This window comes from Fusarium musae, chromosome 1 (genome assembly GCF_019915245.1).
Source record: "Fusarium musae strain F31 chromosome 1, whole genome shotgun sequence".
NCBI classification, from domain to species: Eukaryota; Fungi; Ascomycota; class Sordariomycetes; order Hypocreales; family Nectriaceae; genus Fusarium; species Fusarium musae.
This window is the reverse complement of record NC_058387.1, coordinates 836,699-855,576: the sequence shown is the minus strand read 5'-3', so window position 1 is coordinate 855,576 and position 18,878 is coordinate 836,699. Positions and strand designations below refer to the sequence as shown.

Genomic DNA, 18,878 nt, shown 5'->3' with positions numbered 1-18,878 from the left:
TCTCGTATGACTGACAAGTCTAGAACCATTCTCGAACATGGTCAGGGGAGTGAATAGACTTTAACTTGTAGCCTTCTGATACAACATCACTCCAACCAACGATTCACCACCCTCAGGGAGCAGGAAAATATCAGGCCGCCTTGATACAAGATGCCGAAATAAACTCAGCAAAGGTATCCTGCTAAATCAACCAAAGTCTTTTTGTCACCTAGGATCAAGGCCCTAGACCACGTCAAACCCTCAAGTCCCCTTGTCTCACCTCACCTTCATCCTGAGACATAGCACTTTAACAAACTTCCTCACAACCAACACAGTAATGCGATTGGCCATCTCAAGTAGATTATGTAGCATTCGGCATGTGGGTTAGCCCAAACCGAGAGCCTACAAGAAAACAGTCCGGTGATAGACATGAAAATAGCCTGAATAAGAAGGTCTTTATGCACGTAAGTTGCGTGCGTATCACGAGCGGAGGTTTTAGCTCTTGTGTTTCATTTCACAACCTGCCCCGCGTTCTTGGGGATTGGGACTGAGGAAATCAGGGAGGAGATTGTAATTTAACTAAAAAGAGAACACGACAGGGACTTGCCGAGGGAGAGTGCCGTTGGGAGTTGACGCTATTGCCAGCCACGTTCGGCAGATGAATCCTTGTGAATTAGAGTAGTATGTAGTTGCATAACCATCACTCAAAGCAATGTTTACTACGTATCTCTATTCATCAAAGATCAAAAGATCAAAGCTTTTCTCAGTACATCTTCTAGAAGTATCACTCAATCGCTCAATGCATCCTCAACCCTCCCACTCGGTCCATCATTGCAACGATCACCAAGGATGGCTCAAAAACCTGAATCATGTCCCCGACCAAAAACAACCATAAACCATGCTTATCACTCCATCAACTAAACCCCTTCCAGATTCCTTCTCCCCCCTTCCCCCGCAAATCCCCAGATTCTTCTCCAACAAACATACTCAAGCTACTGGAGTCTTTTCCTCATGAGGTTACAGCGCAGGAGAACCGTGATGCCACACGTTCTATGACGGTCAATGTGTTACGCCCGCCCCCTTGCTCGAGGCGATAAAAGAAAACTGTAAATAAGCTTGCTCGTTCCCCTTTTCGCCTTCTCGAAATCGTAATCTTCTTTTTCTCGTACTATTCTCAAAATGGGCGCCAAAAAGTTCTTCAAGGAGAGATCGCTCAAGGTCTCGGATAAGAAAGTCACCAAGGCAGCGGAACTCACCCTGCGCGAATCCATCTGGCCTATTGCGCTTGTTACTGTTCTTTTCTTCCTCTGGGGTTTCAGTTATGGACTCCTTGATACGCTGAACAAGCACTTTCAAAAGGTGCTGCACATCGATCGTGCGCGCTCGGCAGGTCTTCAGGCTGCGTACTTTGGGTATGTATACCAGTATCGACGAGGCGTTATAGTAGAGCTGATAATCGTTTCAGTGCTTATCCTCTTGCGTCGCTGGGACACGCTGCGTGGATCCTTCGTCATTATTCGTACAAGGCTGTGTTTATCTGGGGTCTTTGCTTGTATGCTGTTGGCGCGTTGATTGCTATCCCGTGTATCAAGGCAAAGTCGTTTGCTGGGTTTTGCATGTCCATCTTTATCATCGGAAACGGACTTGGTTCTCTTGAGACTGCTGCTAACCCATTCATCACTGGTATGTCGAGTCATTCCCAGTTTGTGTCCGTCTCTAACATCTGTAGTTTGTGGTCCTCCTCGATACTCGGAAATTCGCATCAACATCTCCCAAGCCTTCAACGGTATCGGCACCGTCATTGCTCCCGTTCTCGGCTCATATGTCTTCTTCAACAATCTCGATGACAACGCAGCGCTCGCCAATGTGCAATGGGTATACCTCTCCATCGCCGTCTTCGTCTTGATTCTGGCGTGTCTCTTCTACGTCTCCAAGATTCCAGAAATCACCGACGCCGGTACGTTGAATCTCCTGCACCAGCACTAGCCATCACTAACAATTTCCAGATATGGCCTTGCAAGCTCAAGAGACACACTCGGAAGCCGATGACAAGCCCTTCTATAAACAGTATAAGCTCTTCCATGCTTCGTTTGCTCAATTCTGTTATACCGGCGCGCAAGTTGCCATCGCAAGTTTCTTCATCAACTACGCGACCGAGATGCGCAAAGGAACGTCAGACTCAATGGGAGCAAAGCTCTTCGCTGGCGCACAAGCAGCCTTTACCGTCGGCCGTTTCTTCGGAACGTTTCTTATGAAGTTCTGCAAACCGCGGAAGGTCTTCTTCGTGTTCTTGACAATGTGCATCGTCTTTATCGGACCGCCTATCGTCCACCACGGAACCGCTGGTGTATCATTCCTCTACATCGTTCTCTTTTTCGAGTCTATCTGCTTCCCTACCATTGTTGCTTTGGGTATGAGAGGTCTTGGTCGCCATACTAAGCGAGGAAGTGGTTTCATCATTGCTGGTGTCATTGGCGGTGCCTGTGTGCCTCCCCTGACAGGAGCTGTTGCAGATATGCATGACGTTGGTATCTCGATGGTTGTACCCATGATGTTTTTCGTCGCAGCCTGGTCATACCCGATTGCGGTCAACTTTGTGCCCTCGTACAAGAAGGTCGTTGACGTTTTCTACGAGGCGGACATTGGTCTAGGAGGGCGAACCCTTGATGAGGAGAAGATTCAGGGCACACAGCATGAGGAGAAGGATATGACTGCACGTGCTTGATGTATGCAAGGTCTTTCAGAGTAGTGTAGTTAGTAGTCAGAATACCGAGTTTTCAAAAAAGAAACAGTCGCCAAAGACGTAGAAACGGCAAAAGAAATGCGTAATCTGGGAATCGAACCCAGGGCTCCCCGACGCTGCTCGAATGGCAACGGAGAATTTTACCACTAAACCAATTACGCCTGTGGTTTGTTGAAGAGGCATGTGGTAAGAGAAATCATGTGTCACAACGCTGGGTCTTGGTGGAGGTGCTGAAATTTCTCTGTGGGGTAGTGGTGGGGTAGCTAACGGCGCTGTGCGAGCCGAGCCAATCAGAGGCGGATTAGTAAGTCCAAGAGCGACAAGCTGTCACGTGGCCAATTCAAGCTCAATCGCTCATGTATACTCCGTACCTAACTCTAGATATCTTGCATGAATACCAGATATCTAGAAGAGAGTCTGGCTGTCAGAGCCTGATCCTTAATGGCTGAATATTCGACTCTAGATACTCTCAGATCCCATACTTCAAGTCGAGAGAGCATATGCAACAACTATCCCTGTAGTGATATACTCGCCTCGTGCCGGTGAAACAGAAAACGCAGTGACATATCAACTACTAGAAACATATACAGTCAAGCATTGAGTTACCGTTTCAAAAACTATAAGATCGTCGACAACAAATCGAAGCTTTACCGCGTATACTGACCGTTTCACGTTTATTTTTATCGTCAACTCAAAATCCCGAGTTCCTACCCTGTATCTCGCCCGGGATGTTAACTGCCGATACCTTAATTCTAAGCTTATTATCTCCCGGTTTCATATCATAAGAAACATTCAGTATTTTACTAAATCGTTATTCAACACTTACCCAACTAATTGTTAGAGATGAGCTATGTATAGCGTTGTGCTCTGCTTGTGAAGCAGCCATTGCTCCATATTGACTCGCCTCAACTCCGTGAAGATCACGAGTGGGTCAAAGGGAACGTCTCTCTGAGCACTGATTTACATTTGCCGTGGCAAGGAAGAGCCTGGAATCAACAACATAGCCATCATCGACGATGGAAATCCCAGATCCCGGTTTTACGCCAAGAGTGCTGTCTTATTGCCTCGTTGACACATGAGAACAAGTCCCCGTAGCAATTGTCTCAAAAACCACCTCCCAGACCATATTTCCGCGTGGGATATACTCTTTTCGGATACCGATAAACCCATCCGAGAATATCCTCTCTTTGCCTCTCTCCGCCATGAAAACATGATGCAGCCCCAGTAGCCAATCTTGCATTGACGTCTCACACGTGTAGAGATCCTTTTCTCTCATTCGTCGTATTGAAAGCTTGGTTCGGACAATACCCGCAGATCTAGCACAAAAGGGAACAAGCTCCTTGGCTTTATCCACGATAAAGTTGAGGGTCCGTCTATCATGATCCCTGCCTGCAGCATTTCTCGTTTAGTGCACCGACGACTTTTTGAACGCATGGTGCCTGTTTGATTGGTCGCTTTTTTGTTGTTGTGTTTCGAGGTTTGGAGGTTTTGGCTGGAAAGAGTATCGAGTCGCGTGTCTGTGCTGAAGCACACGAGGGGTTACTCAGAAGCTGAGGTTCGCCGAGTTGAGAAAGGAAGAGGCTTTGGGCTCTTTCAAAGAAGCTGCAAAGAGCTTGTCTACTGAAGAACAACTTGGCAACTGAGTTCTAGCAATTGAGCTCAGATACCTTCCAAGCTCACTCAGCCTTTGCCATCTCTACCGATCATCACAAGCTCCCCCAGCTCGTTTCCCCTCCAGGATTCGTCAAGCCATGGCTCGCCTACAGCTTGGCATACATCCCCCCAGCATTAACTATCTGCATCACCGTCTCAGACGTCGGTGACGCATTAGGTATCAAGTCGCATGCTCACTCCTCTCCCTCCTCAAACCCATCGTATTCCCCCTTCAGCTCAAGTGTCGCGTGCTCTATTTCCCAAAACCATGACTTCTGTGATCGCCAGTCACAGCCTGAGACGTTTTAGCACTGGAAACAAGGTTAGTCACAAGCTTAAGGTAAGCTTAACTAGTTCTTCAAGTGGAGAGGGGTCTCCAGTTTCTTCAACGCCTCTCGGATGTGTTGCTACCGTTTGACAGAGAAAGCCAATTGCTTGCTATAGAGCTGGTTCGTGCATTTTCCAGCCCTGTTCTGTGTTACGCAGTCACACTCGCACGCTGTTGATCTGACTCTTGGCGTACAAGAATTTCTGTGGCAAGCCCGGGATCTTTGATGTTAATCCTAGCTCGAGGTCCTTTTCTTCGGTGGAATCGTCTTGGCGATGTCTTGTCTTGGCTCTTTTTCTTTTTCTTGGGGGGCGTGTGAGTATCTCCATAGCCCACGTAGAACAATTCTTTCTCTTCTTCTCCACCAGCTGTGAAAAAAACTTATATATACTATGGAAATGTCTCGTAGAAAGCTCAAGTCTCCAGATCCCTCACACATCCTCCCTTTTCCTTCTGAACTTCTTCTTCCTATTCGTACTGCACCGCTGAAATGGCAGTCTTCGCTCAGTACGACTACCTCTTCGCGGTAGGCACTATCTTTGCCTTCCTCGATGCCTGGAACATCGGCGCCAACGATGTCGCCAACTCGTGGGCTTCATCGGTGTCTTCCCGATCTATTAGCTACTTCCAGGCTATGATCGGTGCTAGCATCATGGAGTTCACTGGTGCTCTTGGTGTTGGTGGCCGTGTGGCTGATACCATCCGAACAAAGATTGTTGATGTCGAGGCCTTTGACGATAGCCCTGCTCTTCTTATGCTGGGTATGGTCTGCGCTGTTGTTGCTTCTGCTAGTTACCTTACCTTCGCTACCCGTTTTGGTTTCCCTGTGTCTACTACCCATTCTATCCTTGGTGGTGTTTTGGGTATGGGTGTTGGTGCCCTTGGTGGCTCTGGTATCACTTGGGTTGGCTACAAGGAGGACGGCTCCCTTGATATTCAGCAAGGCGTTGTTCAGGTTAGTACTCAAGCATCATCTCAAACTCACATTCGCTAACTTACATCCCACAGGTCTTCCTCGCTTGGATCATCGCCCCTATGCTTTCCGGTATCTTCGGTGCCGCCATTTTCCTCTTCACAAAATACTGCGTCCTCCTCCGCAAGAGCCCCGCTATCAAGGGTCTTATCCTCGTCCCCTTCTACTTCTGGGCCACTGCCTCACTCATCGTCATGCTTCTCATCTGGAAGGGTGGCTCTTATGAGGTCAACCTCACTGAAGAGCAAATCCCTGGTGTGATCGTCGCCGCTGGTGCTGCATGGGGTCTTCTCATGGCCATCTTCCTTGTCCCCTGGTTGTACCGTATCGTCATCAAGGAGGATTGGCAGCTCAAGGCTTACCACATCTTCCTTGGCCCTCTCCTCCTCCGCCGTGGTCCTGTCCCTCCCACCCCCGACAACTTCCAGGGCGTTGTCCGCAACTTCTACGAAGGTCATCTTACCCGCGAGGAGCTTGAGGAGCGCCGCACTCAACGTGCTGCTGCCCTTGGTGAAGATCTCGAGGCCGCTGGCAATGACAAGAAGGTTGCCACTGAGCAAGCTGCCGAGGAACCTGCCGCCAACCCTCACCAACACAAGTCCATGGTTGGACCCAAGCCTGATGCCCCTTGGTATACTGGTGCTTTCATGTGGTGGGCTTTCAAGTTTGCCATTCTCCACGGTGTCGATAAGGATATTGTCAGCTCCCAGAGCGAGAAGTCTGTTGTTGCCGGCGATGTTGAAGAGATTCACGCCCGTGCTGAACATTTCGACAACCGCACCGAATTCCTCTACACTTTCCTCCAAGTCATGACTGCTGCCTCTGCCTCTTTCGTCCACGGCGCCAACGACGTTGCCAACGCCGTCGGCCCTTATGCATCTATCTACCAGATCTGGCAGTCCGGCACAGTCCCTGGAAGCAAGGCTCAAGTTCCCATCTGGATCCTTGCTTTCGGTGGTGCTGGTATTGTAATTGGTCTCTGGACATATGGTTACAACATCATGCGAAACTTGGGTAACCGGGTGACTCTCATGTCTCCTGCTCGTGGCTTCTCCATGGAACTCGGCTCTGTCATCACTGTCATCCTGGCCACTCGTCTTAGTAAGTTGTCCCACAAACGCTTTTCAGCAACATGTACTAACCATTCTTGCAGAGCTGCCTGTGTCTACTACTCAATGCATCACTGGTGCCATTGTCGGAGTCGGTCTCTGCAATGGAGATTGGCGTTCTATCAACTGGCGCATGGTTGGATGGATCTATCTTGGATGGTTCATCACTGTTCCTACAGCTGGTCTGATCTCAGGTTGCTTGATGGCCTTCATCACATACGCTCCTAACTGGAACTAGAGAATAGATTGCGATGGAACTATTATGATTTTATGTTGAATGGCGTTTGGGAATACGATACAAATATACCAATTTACGGTTCAAATTACCTCAAACACATCTGCTTGCACATGTGAGTACCCGGGGAGGTAACATAATACTATGGCTCGAGATCAGATGATTTCCTGCTCTAAGGGCTCTTTGAGTATAATCACATCTTGACTGTGCAGCTCATATAGAGAAAGAGACAGGTTACTTTTATTAAAGGAAAGGCTATCTTAAACGATTAAACAATGTACCCAATCCCTCCTTAACCTGTCAACTAGACACAGCACCAAGCACTGCATCCTTATTATGTACCCAGGTCAAGTGGTTCCCTTGTGTCCAGTGACACTGGCCTCAGATTGCTGTATCCAATCTTCCGCCTTGATGGCCTTGCCCTTGTTTGGGAGCGCATCAGTTGTAGAGTCGGGCGAATCGCACGGAGCGCTTGAGGGGCTTGTGCTTCTTCTCATCTGCCTCGACGTACTTAGCGGCCCACTTCTCAACAGTCTTCTCAACAGCCTTCTCGACCGTGGTGTCGTCATAGGGATCGGAGCGCTTATCGTGCTTACCATGCTTGGTGTATTCGGTGGTCTCGGAGGTCTCCTCCAATCCGAAGATGAGAATGAGGGCCTTGCGGATTTCCTTGTCGATGATCTCATCGAGCAGCTTCAGAACCTTCTTGATGGCGTGTGCGATCTCCTCATCTGAAGGGTCATCGCCCAGAGCCTCGAGGGTCTTGGCGAAGATCTTGTCGGCAGCCTTGATGATATCGGCGATAGCAGGAGCAAGGTACTCAATAATGGTTTCCTCTTCAGGCTCCTCGACACCTTCAATCTTGACGATGTGGGCGATGGTCTTCTTGACGTTCTCTGCGATGATGCTCTTGATGACGTCCTCAACCTTTCTGACGTACTTAAGGATAGTTCCAGAGCTAGGGTTGTCACCAGCCTTCTTGATAGCGATTAGGATGGCCTCCTCGATTTCTTCCAAGATCTTGTCCTCGGCGTTCTCAATGTACTTCTCGACCTTGGCAGTGTTGGCTTCTACCTCAGCGGCCTCGTTGGAATCCAGAGAGCGCTTGTGGGCGCCCTTCTTAGGCCAGTGGCCGGCTTCAATGAAGAAAAGCTTCTCTTTGAACTTGCGCTCATGAGTGATGCGGGCATCCCAAAGCTTCTCCAAAGCCTCGTGCTTGGCCTTTTCCTTCTCACTCTCCAAGCTCGCCTTCTTGGCGGAGTGGTGGGAGGACTTTTCGAACTCGGTGACGGGCTCGTGCTCACGGTCCTTATGCTTATGATGGTCATAGTGAGGCTTCTCTTCATGCTCATCCCCATGCTCCTCAGGCTCATCCTCATGCTCCTCATGCTCCTCATGCTCATCGTGATGATACTTCTTGGGCTCGTGCTTATGCTCATGCTCCTTTGAGTGCTTGTAGTGGTGCTCCTTGTGATCTTCCTTAGGCTCATGCTCCTTATGCTCGTAGTGGCCGGAGTCGTGCTTCTCCTCAGGCTCCTCATGCTTGTAGTGGCCAGAGTCGTGCTTCTCCTCATGCTTCTCAGGCTTGTAGTGCTTGTGCGACTTCTTTGCGAAGTAAGCATGGTAGAACTTGTTGAGAACCTCTTGGAAGTGTCCCTTCAGAACCTCCTTGACCTCCTCTTCGGACTTATAACCATCATGCTCGGGAGCAGACCTCTTATCATGCTCATGCTCGTGCTCATGCTCGTACTTAGGCCCGTACTTGTACTTGTGCCCGTGCTCCTTCTCATGCTTGTACTTATCCTCTTCGGAGTGATACTTGTGCTCAGGCTCGCCCTTGTGCTTGTACTTGTACTCGTCCTTCTTGTTGGCCTCTTCCAAAAGCTGCTTGTGCTTCTCGGCCTCGAGCTCACTCTTGGATGCCTTTTCCTCCTTGGAAGCATCAATGTGAGTGCGAGAGTGATCGGACTTCTCCTTGTAGTAGACAGTAATGGGTTCCTTGTGCTCAGATCGCTTGTAGTGGCCGTAATCGTACTCATGGCTGTAGTGATGCTTATGAGGATCATGGTGGTGATGACCATAATGGTGGCCGCCATGATGATGCTTGTGAGGGTCGTGGTGATCATAGCCATGGTGGTTACCGTCATGGTGCTTATCATCCTTGTAGTCGTAGTAAACGTGATGCTCCTTATAGTGGACATGGTCGTCAAAGTGCTTATGGCGGTGCTTGTGAACATGGTCATGAGCGTGGCTGTGGTTGTGGCCATGGTGATGTCCGTGATGGTGCTTATGTCCGTGGTCATGGTGCTTTTCATCATCTTCCTCGAGCAAACCGCGAGCATGGTAGTGGTTATATCCATCATGGTGCTCGCCGTGGTGGTGGTGCTTGTGACCCTCGTGATGACCATGATGATGGTTGTGGTGCTCAACGTGATGATGGTTGTGATGCTCATTGTGATGATGCTTGCCGTGATGGTGCTCATTGTGATGGTGCTTTCCATCGTGATGCTCGCCATAGAGGTGCTTGTAGGGATCATGGTGGTGGTGACCATCGTGGTGACCGTGATGATGACCGTGATGACCGGGATCAGCGTGGTGGTAGTGATAACCGAAGTGCTTGAAGTACTCGTCCAAGAAAGCATTGAAGTCACGGTGGCTGTTGGGATCATAGTAGTGATGGAGCTTGTAGTGATCATGACCATCATGACCGTCATGATGGCCGTGATGACCGTGGTGATGTCCGGGATCGTCATGCTTGTGACCATCGTGGTGGCCATGATGGTAATGTCCAGGATCGTGGTGCTTGTGGTGATCGTGATGATCATATGAACGGGCATGATGCTTATGATGAGAGTCCTTGTGATGAGGGTCATGATGATGGTTCTTATGGCGGTGATCATGATGATGATACTCCTTGTGAAGATGACCGTGGAGGTGGCCATGTCTGTGTCCATGACGATGAGCATGGTTGTGACCATGGTTATGGTGATGCTTGTGGTAATGCTCATGGTGGTGCTCCTTATGCCTGTAGTTGCATTAGTACTGGTGAAATGATAGGGTGAAGCGGGGGCAGTACTTCTCTTCTTCCTCTTCCGCTTCGGCAGCTTCTTCCTCTTCCTCCTCATTCTTGTATTTCTTCTTCTTCTTCTCCTCTTCCTCAGCCTCGGCCTCGGCTTCCTCTTGTTCCTTCTTCTTCTTGTACTTCTTCTTCTCTTCCTCGGCCTCAGCCTCAGCCTCTTCCTTCTTCTTCTTATACTTCTTTTCTTCTTCAGATTCTTCGGCTTCGGCCGCTTCCTCTTCTTCCTTCTCCTCGATCAACTCGATCTTCTTGTGCTTGTACCTGAAAGATGTTAGATGAAGTGAGACATGCTGATTGATGGGTCGACTTACTCCTTGCACTCAGCGCAGGTGTAGCTGACAACGAAGAACTTCTCGTTGATATCGGGAGAGCGGCTGTAGAGCTCGTACTTCTTGTGCCCGTGGGAAATGGTGGCCTTGACCTTGATGTAAAGTCTCCAGCCTCCATTATCCTCGAGGGGACAGAGGTCGCCGTAAGAGCCGCCATCCGAGAGGGAGAAGAAGGGAACCAAGCACTTGGCCTCCTTGTAGTCGTTCTTGGCCTTGCAGTGGTCGCTCTTCTTGTTGTACTTGAAAGAGTCCTCTGTGGGAGGCTGACCACGCTCGATGTAGACGGCTACATCTTCGTACTTGTAGTGGTCGATGTGCTTGAAGTTGAAGACAATGCCGTTGTCCTTGAAATCGAAGGAAACCTGAGTCAAGGCCTCGTGGGGGGCGCAATGAGATGTGCCGACACAGAGATCCCACGAGTTGCCGGGCTTGTAGTCGTTCTCAGGGAAGACAAATGTCGCAGGGTCTGGAACCCACTTGTGCTTGCCATCCTTGGAGCATCCTTCAAGAGAGCGATGCTCTTCTGTGCCGGATTCGATCTTGAAATGGGCAAGCGACTCGTGGGCTACAACCCCGAGGGCCCCGTTGAGGGCGTAAAAGAGGGACTTTCTCATCTCTTACTCACAGAGTGCAGAAATGAGAGGGTAACGAATGAGGTGAGAACTTGATCGGTTTGATGAGACTGATCATTAGAGACCCTCCATCTCTTTTGTACTTAGCCTCATCTCACTTGCTGAACACCTGGACTCATCTCACTGCTGAATCTCACATGTGTAAGGAGGAGGTTGGAAGCATGATGACGACGCCATCAAGGATGCATCCAGAGTTTCGAGGCTTCGGTGAGATGCATGTTAAGCTTCAGAATGAGGAGATGTTGTGTCGAAAGGCGCTTTGTGGATCGATGATGCTTTAGCAACGTCGCTAATGAGAGTGAGGTTGGGAGAGGGGGGCTTCAACAACAAGCCGTTCTTGATGTTTATCGAAGCTGATGTAATGAAGCAAGACCATGAACTGGCCCTGATTGCTTTCACAAGTTCAACCAAGGTCCACTGCCCAGCTTGACTCCACGGTCCATTGCCGCGAATGAATACCATGATAGGAATTGAGATACTGGAACAGTTCCGTGACTGAGAATTCCGCTTCGACTTAATATTGGGACGATATCCCAGCAGATTCACCTAGAGCTTTGAACCCGGGGACAGTGGGGATTGTGTGGCACATACAAAGATGTAGGTGGGTATCTAGTACCAACCATCGAGTTCCATACTGTAAGTCCTCCGCATTGCTCAGGAACAGTAAATCGATTCCCTAGGTTCTCACCCCATTCCCAGTCTCCATCTCTTCGTGTATGCGCGTATGAGTTCAATGGTTTTCAGATTTCGCAAGTTGATCGATCTTTGCATGTGAATGTAACGTAAAGTGATCCAGAGCACATTTGCGTGATCGATAATGATAGGTCGTAGTCAAAAGACGAGGTCGGCCCGGCTCCAAAGCCGGCTGCAGGATGCATAGCATCTTGCAAAAAAGAAGTCCAATAGTTGTTCGACGATGCTGAAGAGAGAAGTTGTCGATAGTATCGAAAGGACTTTTGGCGTTGATTCCTGAGGTTCAAATTGAGAAGTACCTTGTTGGGAAAGTTCGATAGGTCGAAAGAAGGGCAACATGCAGGAACGGAGATAACCTAACAGTTAGTTGATGCAGAAACGACAGCATACATTACATAAAACGAGGGATCAGACGATGGAATACGAAATTTAAGCGTCGTGCAATTCGCACTAGGCTTTTGGTCATTGAGTTTGACGGCAAATCGACGATCCATTGTTTCCCCCACGGGGTCTTTGTTAATCCTTGCGAACTCAAAGTAAACAATGAGACAATAGCTACACAGAACAAGTACTATGGGAATTCTAGCTATGGCCATGGGCTCCCTTTGTAGGAGGCCTCGTCTAAGGGGGAATCAGTAATGTTAGAAAGCTATGTTCTAGGCTTCAGATCAACAAAATATTCAATAGTTAGGTGGGATATACGGGAAAAAAAGTGCGATCACTGCGCGTGCAAGTGTTCGTAATAGTTCCTGTGTGTTGTGTAACGTTATCCGGGGATGAACACCCATGATTTCAATTGAGTGCGCTGCCACGGGATGTTCAGGCATTAGATATATGAAAAATAAAAACGTTTGAACGCAAGGTTCTCAGAGCGAACATTCAAACGGACTGTTCAAAAGTTGTGTGCCATGAAATGTCTATCTCAAACTGTGTAGCCGCGGGGCTTTTCAAGCCATAGAATCTACCACAACACGAAACTCGCGATGCCCTCACTTTTCGCTACAGCCTCTTCCATATGTCTATAACATTTAGAATATCTATAATTTTAATAAGATACCCTTCAATATTGAAGATTATTGAAATGTGCCACTGTATACGGTTCAGTTCCACTCCAGAGTGAACATGTCGCTATGTACTTCGTACTCTCCATTTGACACTGGCAGTGGCAGCGTCCGGCCTGGTTCACCAGGGACATTGTTTATAGTATATTTAATCTTCCATACCTAGCCTTAATACCATCCTCTTCTCTGAAGCTCGCTTTCATCTATCTCTTCATCCTACATCAACAGTCACAGTATCTCATTGTTGATCATCACCATCCTACTTCTATCAACCATAACCTTCTGACAACTCTTTTGTATCATCACTACCTATCAAAACAACGCACTATGAAGGTAGCTGTCATCGGCGGCGGTCCAGCTGGACTAGCTACCCTTCGATTCCTCTCTCATGCCCATGAGTACTTCCCCATCCCCCCTATCCAGGTTCGACTCTTTGAAGCTGAATCCCAGATCGGCGGCACATTCTCCTATCGCGTCTACGAAGACGCTGAGGTAAGCTGTAACCCATTTCATCTAAGAAAGCATATACTAACTGTATCATAGCTTGTCTCTTCGAAGTATCTCACTGCTTTCTCCGACTTTCGTCTCCCAGACAATGCCCCTGACTTCGTGACCCCTGGGGTTTATGTTCAATACCTCAAAGACTACGCTACCAACTTCACCCTTTGGCCGATGATCGAACATAATACCAAGGTTGAAAAAGTTCGTCGTGGTCCTAACGATGTTGGCCATGTCATCTCTCTGCGCAACAAGCAAGGCGCCTTTGATTGGGAGTGTGATGCCGTTGCTGTCTGCAGTGGAATCAACGTCAACCCAGTCATGCCCAACATCGAGGGTATCGAACGAGTTCCCAAGGTCCTTCACTCATCTCGTCTCAAGTCTCGAGACCAGTTTGGTGAGAACACTAATGTGTACATCATGGGTGCTAGTGAGACCGGTATGGATCTTGCCTACCTCGCTGTCACTTCTGGGGCAAAGACTGTGACCCTCTGCCATCACGATGGCTTCTTTTGTGCACCAAAGGTATGTTATCACTCTGGTATTATAAGAATCAGCTAACAGTTCATAGATCATCCCTATCCCTCAGGCTTTGGGACGTTCCACACCTACTGCCAACAAGCCTGTCGACACCTCTGTCGCCAGCCTGTTCGACACGGCCTACGCGCATCCAAAGCTCCAGAAGAGCCAACTTCTATGGACTTACTACGATAGCTGGATTAAGAATATGCACAAGTTCATCTCAGGTACCGAGGACGAGGAGGGTCCTGATCAGTGGGTTGGCCAGATGAGCCCTGACCGCAAGTACGTGGATTCAAGTAAGTATCCCCCTTTTCTATTATCAAGACATGATAGCTAACATATTCTTAGTTCTGCTCTGCAAGTCCGACAAGGCTCTACCCTACATGAGTGTCGGTAAGCGATCACAGTCATGGGGCAACCGTATCCGATCTTTCTTCATGAATGTCAAGATTGAAGACACCAAGGGCAAGAAGATCGATGTGATGACTTGGCCTACCAGCATTGACCGAGATGGCAACATGCAGTTCGACAACAAGCTTTCGAGTGATTCGGTCCTCCCAGAGGAGCAGCTGAAGCCTGATGTTTTGGTCTTCGCAACTGGCTACACTCGAGATTTCCCTTTCCTGGACAACGACTACCCAACTGTCTCTCAGACCAACATTCGAGAGATCTACAAAGAAGGGGATGTGACTCTTGGCTACATTGGCTTTGTCCACCCTTCCATCGGAGCTATCCCACCCCTTGCCGAGCTCCAGGCTCAGCTCTGGGTTCTTCACCTGATCCAGCATCACTACCCTCAGGAGGTACCTACTATCCGCGACTCCAACGCCCTCGAGTCTTACGACCTCGACTATCGTCTTCATCCTCGAGGCAACTACAGTTTCTATGAAACCAAGCGAGCTGTTGACCATGAGAGCTATGCCTACCAGCTCGCTCTCGACATTGGTTCTGCACCCAAGGCTCGTGCGGTCATGAAGAAGGGTTGGAAGGTCTTCTACACCTGGGCCATGGGTTCCAACTTCAATACCAAGTTCCGAATGGTCGGTCCCTGGAAGTGGGAGCAGGGTGCTGAGAACATCATGCGAAACGAGTTGTACAACATTGTCAAGCAGTCCGGCGGTTTTATCTGTAAGTATTCCCCCATGTCCCTATTTTGAGAGATATGCTAACTGATTTCATAGATCTTGCGACCTACACTCTTGTACCTCTCTTCCTTTTCGGAAGTATGAGCATGGTCCTCTATGCTTGGTACGCTATCTGCAACTATTTCAGTTCTCTTGTTGGCGGACACTCTGGATCTGCCACGAACGAACGAAACGACCATGACGACCGACTTGCGTGAGTGTACATTGACGTCCAAATTTGACTTTGAGTATGAAGCCACGAGAAGCTTTGAGCATGGAAGGATACCTAGACTTTGGGTCTTTTGCGATGTTGACTCAGACCGGATATAAGAGGTTGGTTTGAGCCTTGCAAGTCGTTATTGGTTTCCTGTGGACTAGCGAAAGTCCTTAGTACTACGGAGTAGATCTTTTGTAGAAGAAACCAATAGACAGAAGAATGACTTGTGATTTTTGGCGATTGCAGCCGATGCAGCTACTTAGTAGATAGTCGTGCCATGCCACTCGGTACTTCAATTTGGTGAGAATTTTCAAAACAATTGCTATTTAACGCGAATTTCCATTATATAAGTTTCTCATGAGAATGAGTCTCATCAATTGATCTGAAAGCTCACCTAGGTATATTTCTTACATCTTTTCATTACTTAGACGAGGGCCCCTGCTACCGCGATCTCGGTGAAGATCGGAGTGTGGGGGCCGCGGCGGGGCTCACCTCGGTGAGGCTGGCTTACCTTAGTTTTTTCTTCTTCCCAGGAATCGCAAATCATAGTTACTTGCTCCAACAAACACAATGGACAAGGAGACAGTACAGCCCAATTCGTGGGTAGCCCTACGGCTCCCCAACGAGACATATCGCGTACTACAGGTCGTACCAAATACGTAAGCCAATCGTCATTCTCCCACTCCCTGCACTACTAAACTTTTGCGACAGGACAATCTCGCTGGGCAAGTATGGCTCATTCCCAACAAATCTCATCATCAACCGTCCGTACCACTTCACATATGAGGTCCAAGACAAGCGCGAGGGAGAGACATTCGCGCGCCTGCGCGTCGTGCCCGCTAAGGAGCTCAATGCCGACGACTTGGCCGACACCAGCGCCGAAGCGACAGAACCAGCTGAGGGAGACGATGTCGTTGCAGCTGCAGATGGCGAGGAGCTTACTCTCGTCGACGAGAGCGGAAAGGTTCTTATTCGATCGAATCGCGAGATCATCGACGACTCGGCCCGACAGACTCTCAAGCCGGAAGAGATCGAGGAGCTCAAGCGCAAGGGCGCATCGGCGGGCAAGGAGCTGATCGCCAAGCTACTACTGTCGCATACGGCAATTGACCAAAAGACGGCGTACTCTCTGGCCAAGTACAAGCTCCTCAAGACGAAAAAGTATATTCGACGGTTTACGGTGTTACCTCTTGACGTGCCGATGCTAGCGCAGTGGTTGCTGGAGGACCGCGATGCTTCAAAGATCCTGGAGATGAGGCAGGAGATGATGGCGCTGGTCGGCTGCTGGGCAGATGTCCACTACGGTGGTGTCGCTACTGAGGATGCTGGTGCTTCACAGGGTGGGAGGTGGTTGGTGGTGGATGATACGGGTGGCTTGCTGGTGGCATCTTTGGCTGAGAGGATGGACATTCTTCATCCCAAGCTTGAGGAGGAGAACACGGAAGATCCCGCGGCACCAGAAGTCACAGAGACCAACAATGCTCCTACAGACGAGATGGACCAAGACCAGCCCCAGACAACAGAAGCAACAGACCCCGAACAAAAGCAGGAGAAGAAGCGATCTAAGCGAAGCGACTTCAACGTCCCCTACGTCAACAGAAACACCCTCACCCTGATCCACGGCCAGACCCAGCCCAACCTCGCCCTTCTACGATACTTCAACTACGACGCCGCAAACGCCAACCCCTCCCCACCCTACCACCCCCTCGACACCAACCTCATGGATATTTCATGGCTGCAGCTCCTGTCACCCGATGAAGACGACGCATACAACAATAAGCCACCCGAGGCGACACCAGAGGAGATTGCAACATGGAAGACGAATCGCAGAGGGAACTACCACCGCAAGAGAAGAAGGTGGGCGCGTATTCGTCATGTGGTCGACACAACACGCGCCGGAGGATTCTCCGGTCTCGCAGTCGCAAGCACCATGGATCCCATCTCCATTGTCCGCAGCACAGTACCTTTGCTAGCGGGAGGCGCCCCCATCGCCATTTACTCCCCCACCATCGAGCCCCTGACGCAACTGGCGGATTGCTTTAGTGTGGCGCGTCGAGCCGCGTGGGTATCATCGCCTCCGCCAGAGGTCGAAAGCAAAACAGCTGAAGAGCTTGAGCGCTGGGAGGGCAGTGAAGAGTTCCCTATTAACCCTACGCTTCTGCTTGGTGTGACTATCCAGACTAGCAGGGCGCGACGATGGCAGGTTCTTCCCGGGAGGACACATCCTTTCATGATGGGCCGTGGAGGTGCAGATGGATTCTTGTTCACAGCATGGAGGGCGGTGCCTGTTGAAGGTAAAATTGAGGCGAGGGGAAGGTTCAAGAGGAGAAAGCTAGATACCTGAGTTAAAGAGGCATTGAACCAGGGATGTCTTGATAGCGTTTGTATAAATAGTCGTCCAACTAGAGCATGTCTAGGTTGGCGGCCATCTCATCCAGTTCACAAATCCATTCGATATGATTCAAGCTTTTTGGGCTTCTGTGTGTTGACGTTTCAAGCGTTTCTGGCATCTATTTACTGCGTATTCCTTCCGAGCCATCAAGGTAGTATGCCAGTGGTGAACTTGTATCAACGAATCAAAATATTTGTTGAAGAAGCTATTGCACGGTGAACCTCCTGTCCATATCAATGGAGAGACAGAATTTTGAATGGCGATGCGATGCCGTCGTCCAACCCAATCTCATACCGCTATGCGTTCAAGCATCTCTTGTATGTTTGCCTGTAGTGCCCTGCATTCGGACGCGTGTGGATGACCTCTCAGGGCATCCTCCCACTCACTCTTATTCTCGTCCAACTGCAATGTCGAATAACACGACCCATGTGATTGGAAATGAGATTTGATCTTGAATTCCTGTTTCATCCTCTCATTTCTGGCGTTCATGCTGCGACGGGTGATGGCACGTATGGCCATGGCCCTATGGAATTCCGGCTCAGGAACCTGCTCCTAGTTTTCCCCTGCAAAGTCGATAGTCAACAATACCAGATTATCGGTTATTCGGAGTGGTCTCGACAGAGATTCAAGATTGTCGAAATCTCGATAAGGGTAGCGAAAGTGCAGAGTGACAAGGGCTACCAGCGGGAGCTTGCAAAACCACCTCACAGCTTTCATTCAATCCTCATAATGCTTATAGGCCAAAGTCCAAGAAGTAGGGGGGTCTTGGCCAACGCCAATCTTTTTCCAAGCCATCAGCTCCGGTGCTTGAGGAAGACACGTGGGGTCGAAAATGACCAGCTTTATGTGAACCCATGACACGACGGGCAAAAGGTGTTTTAAGAAAAGGGTTGAGATTAAGATATTCGTAAATCGAACCATTGACTCAGGTGAATAGAAAATGAACTGCAATCCTTGTAGGAGCTGTTGTTTCTGGAAACTGGGGTGCTTGGCGGACATGATTTCGAACGGAATGGCTTGTCCGTTGTCTGGTACAGAGACTTCGAGCATGCCGAGCTTTGTTTTCCTTGGAAAACCTTTTTCATCGTCCGTCAAACAATAACTTCTATACTCCGTGTAGATATACTCAACATGATCTAGGAGCCAGAATCCGAATACTTCAGAACTGCATGGTTCCGGCAGCGTCCTCAAGACTTGGGGCGTCATCTTGGAGGCTACTGCTCCAGGGGGTGCATGCTTGTATGCCTTGGCAGAGAATACTGCCCCATTGGGTACATCATGATTATTGCGTGCTGCAGGAGCAGGTGTCGG

The 18,878-nt window shown here is 49.3% G+C and overlaps 6 protein-coding genes and 1 non-coding gene across 7 annotated transcripts; 4 read left to right on the top strand and 3 right to left on the bottom strand.

Annotated features, from left to right (window-relative positions):
- Nucleotides 1–1,158: 1,158 nt before the first annotated feature.
- J7337_000278 (uncharacterized protein) lies at nt 1,159–2,704 on the top strand (the record flags this gene model as incomplete). The annotated part of the gene is made up of 4 exons (XM_044818037.1): nt 1,159–1,391; nt 1,445–1,662; nt 1,709–1,936; nt 1,986–2,704. The coding sequence occupies 4 exons, from the start codon at nt 1,159–1,161 to the stop codon at nt 2,702–2,704; spliced, it is 1,398 nt and encodes a 465-aa protein (XP_044685739.1).
- A 97-nt stretch (nt 2,705–2,801) lies between these two features.
- J7337_000277 lies at nt 2,802–2,883 on the bottom strand. Its single transcript has one exon. It is a non-coding gene; the product is annotated as a tRNA-Gly (tRNA).
- Nucleotides 2,884–5,193: 2,310 nt separating this feature from the next.
- Nucleotides 5,194–7,023, top strand: PHO4_1 (phosphate-sensing transcription factor; the record flags this gene model as incomplete). The annotated part of the gene is made up of 3 exons (XM_044818036.1): nt 5,194–5,658; nt 5,712–6,777; nt 6,830–7,023. 3 exons carry the CDS (start codon nt 5,194–5,196, stop codon nt 7,021–7,023), a joined length of 1,725 nt encoding a protein of 574 aa, XP_044685738.1.
- Nucleotides 7,024–7,458: 435 nt separating this feature from the next.
- On the bottom strand, nt 7,459–9,998 carry J7337_000275 (uncharacterized protein; the record flags this gene model as incomplete). The annotated part of the gene is made up of 2 exons (XM_044818035.1): nt 7,459–9,702; nt 9,729–9,998. The coding sequence occupies 2 exons, from the start codon at nt 9,996–9,998 to the stop codon at nt 7,459–7,461; spliced, it is 2,514 nt and encodes an 837-aa protein (XP_044685737.1).
- Nucleotides 9,999–10,056: 58 nt separating this feature from the next.
- Nucleotides 10,057–11,042, bottom strand: J7337_000274 (uncharacterized protein; the record flags this gene model as incomplete). The annotated part of the gene is made up of 2 exons (XM_044818034.1): nt 10,057–10,360; nt 10,411–11,042. The coding sequence occupies 2 exons, from the start codon at nt 11,040–11,042 to the stop codon at nt 10,057–10,059; spliced, it is 936 nt and encodes a 311-aa protein (XP_044685736.1).
- Nucleotides 11,043–13,141: 2,099 nt separating this feature from the next.
- Nucleotides 13,142–15,176, top strand: J7337_000273 (uncharacterized protein; the record flags this gene model as incomplete). The annotated part of the gene is made up of 5 exons (XM_044818033.1): nt 13,142–13,306; nt 13,358–13,837; nt 13,884–14,130; nt 14,183–14,962; nt 15,016–15,176. The coding sequence occupies 5 exons, from the start codon at nt 13,142–13,144 to the stop codon at nt 15,174–15,176; spliced, it is 1,833 nt and encodes a 610-aa protein (XP_044685735.1).
- A 569-nt stretch (nt 15,177–15,745) lies between these two features.
- On the top strand, nt 15,746–17,519 carry J7337_000272 (uncharacterized protein; the record flags this gene model as incomplete). The annotated part of the gene is made up of 2 exons (XM_044818032.1): nt 15,746–15,834; nt 15,887–17,519. 2 exons carry the CDS (start codon nt 15,746–15,748, stop codon nt 17,517–17,519), a joined length of 1,722 nt encoding a protein of 573 aa, XP_044685734.1.
- Nucleotides 17,520–18,878: the final 1,359 nt, after the last annotated feature.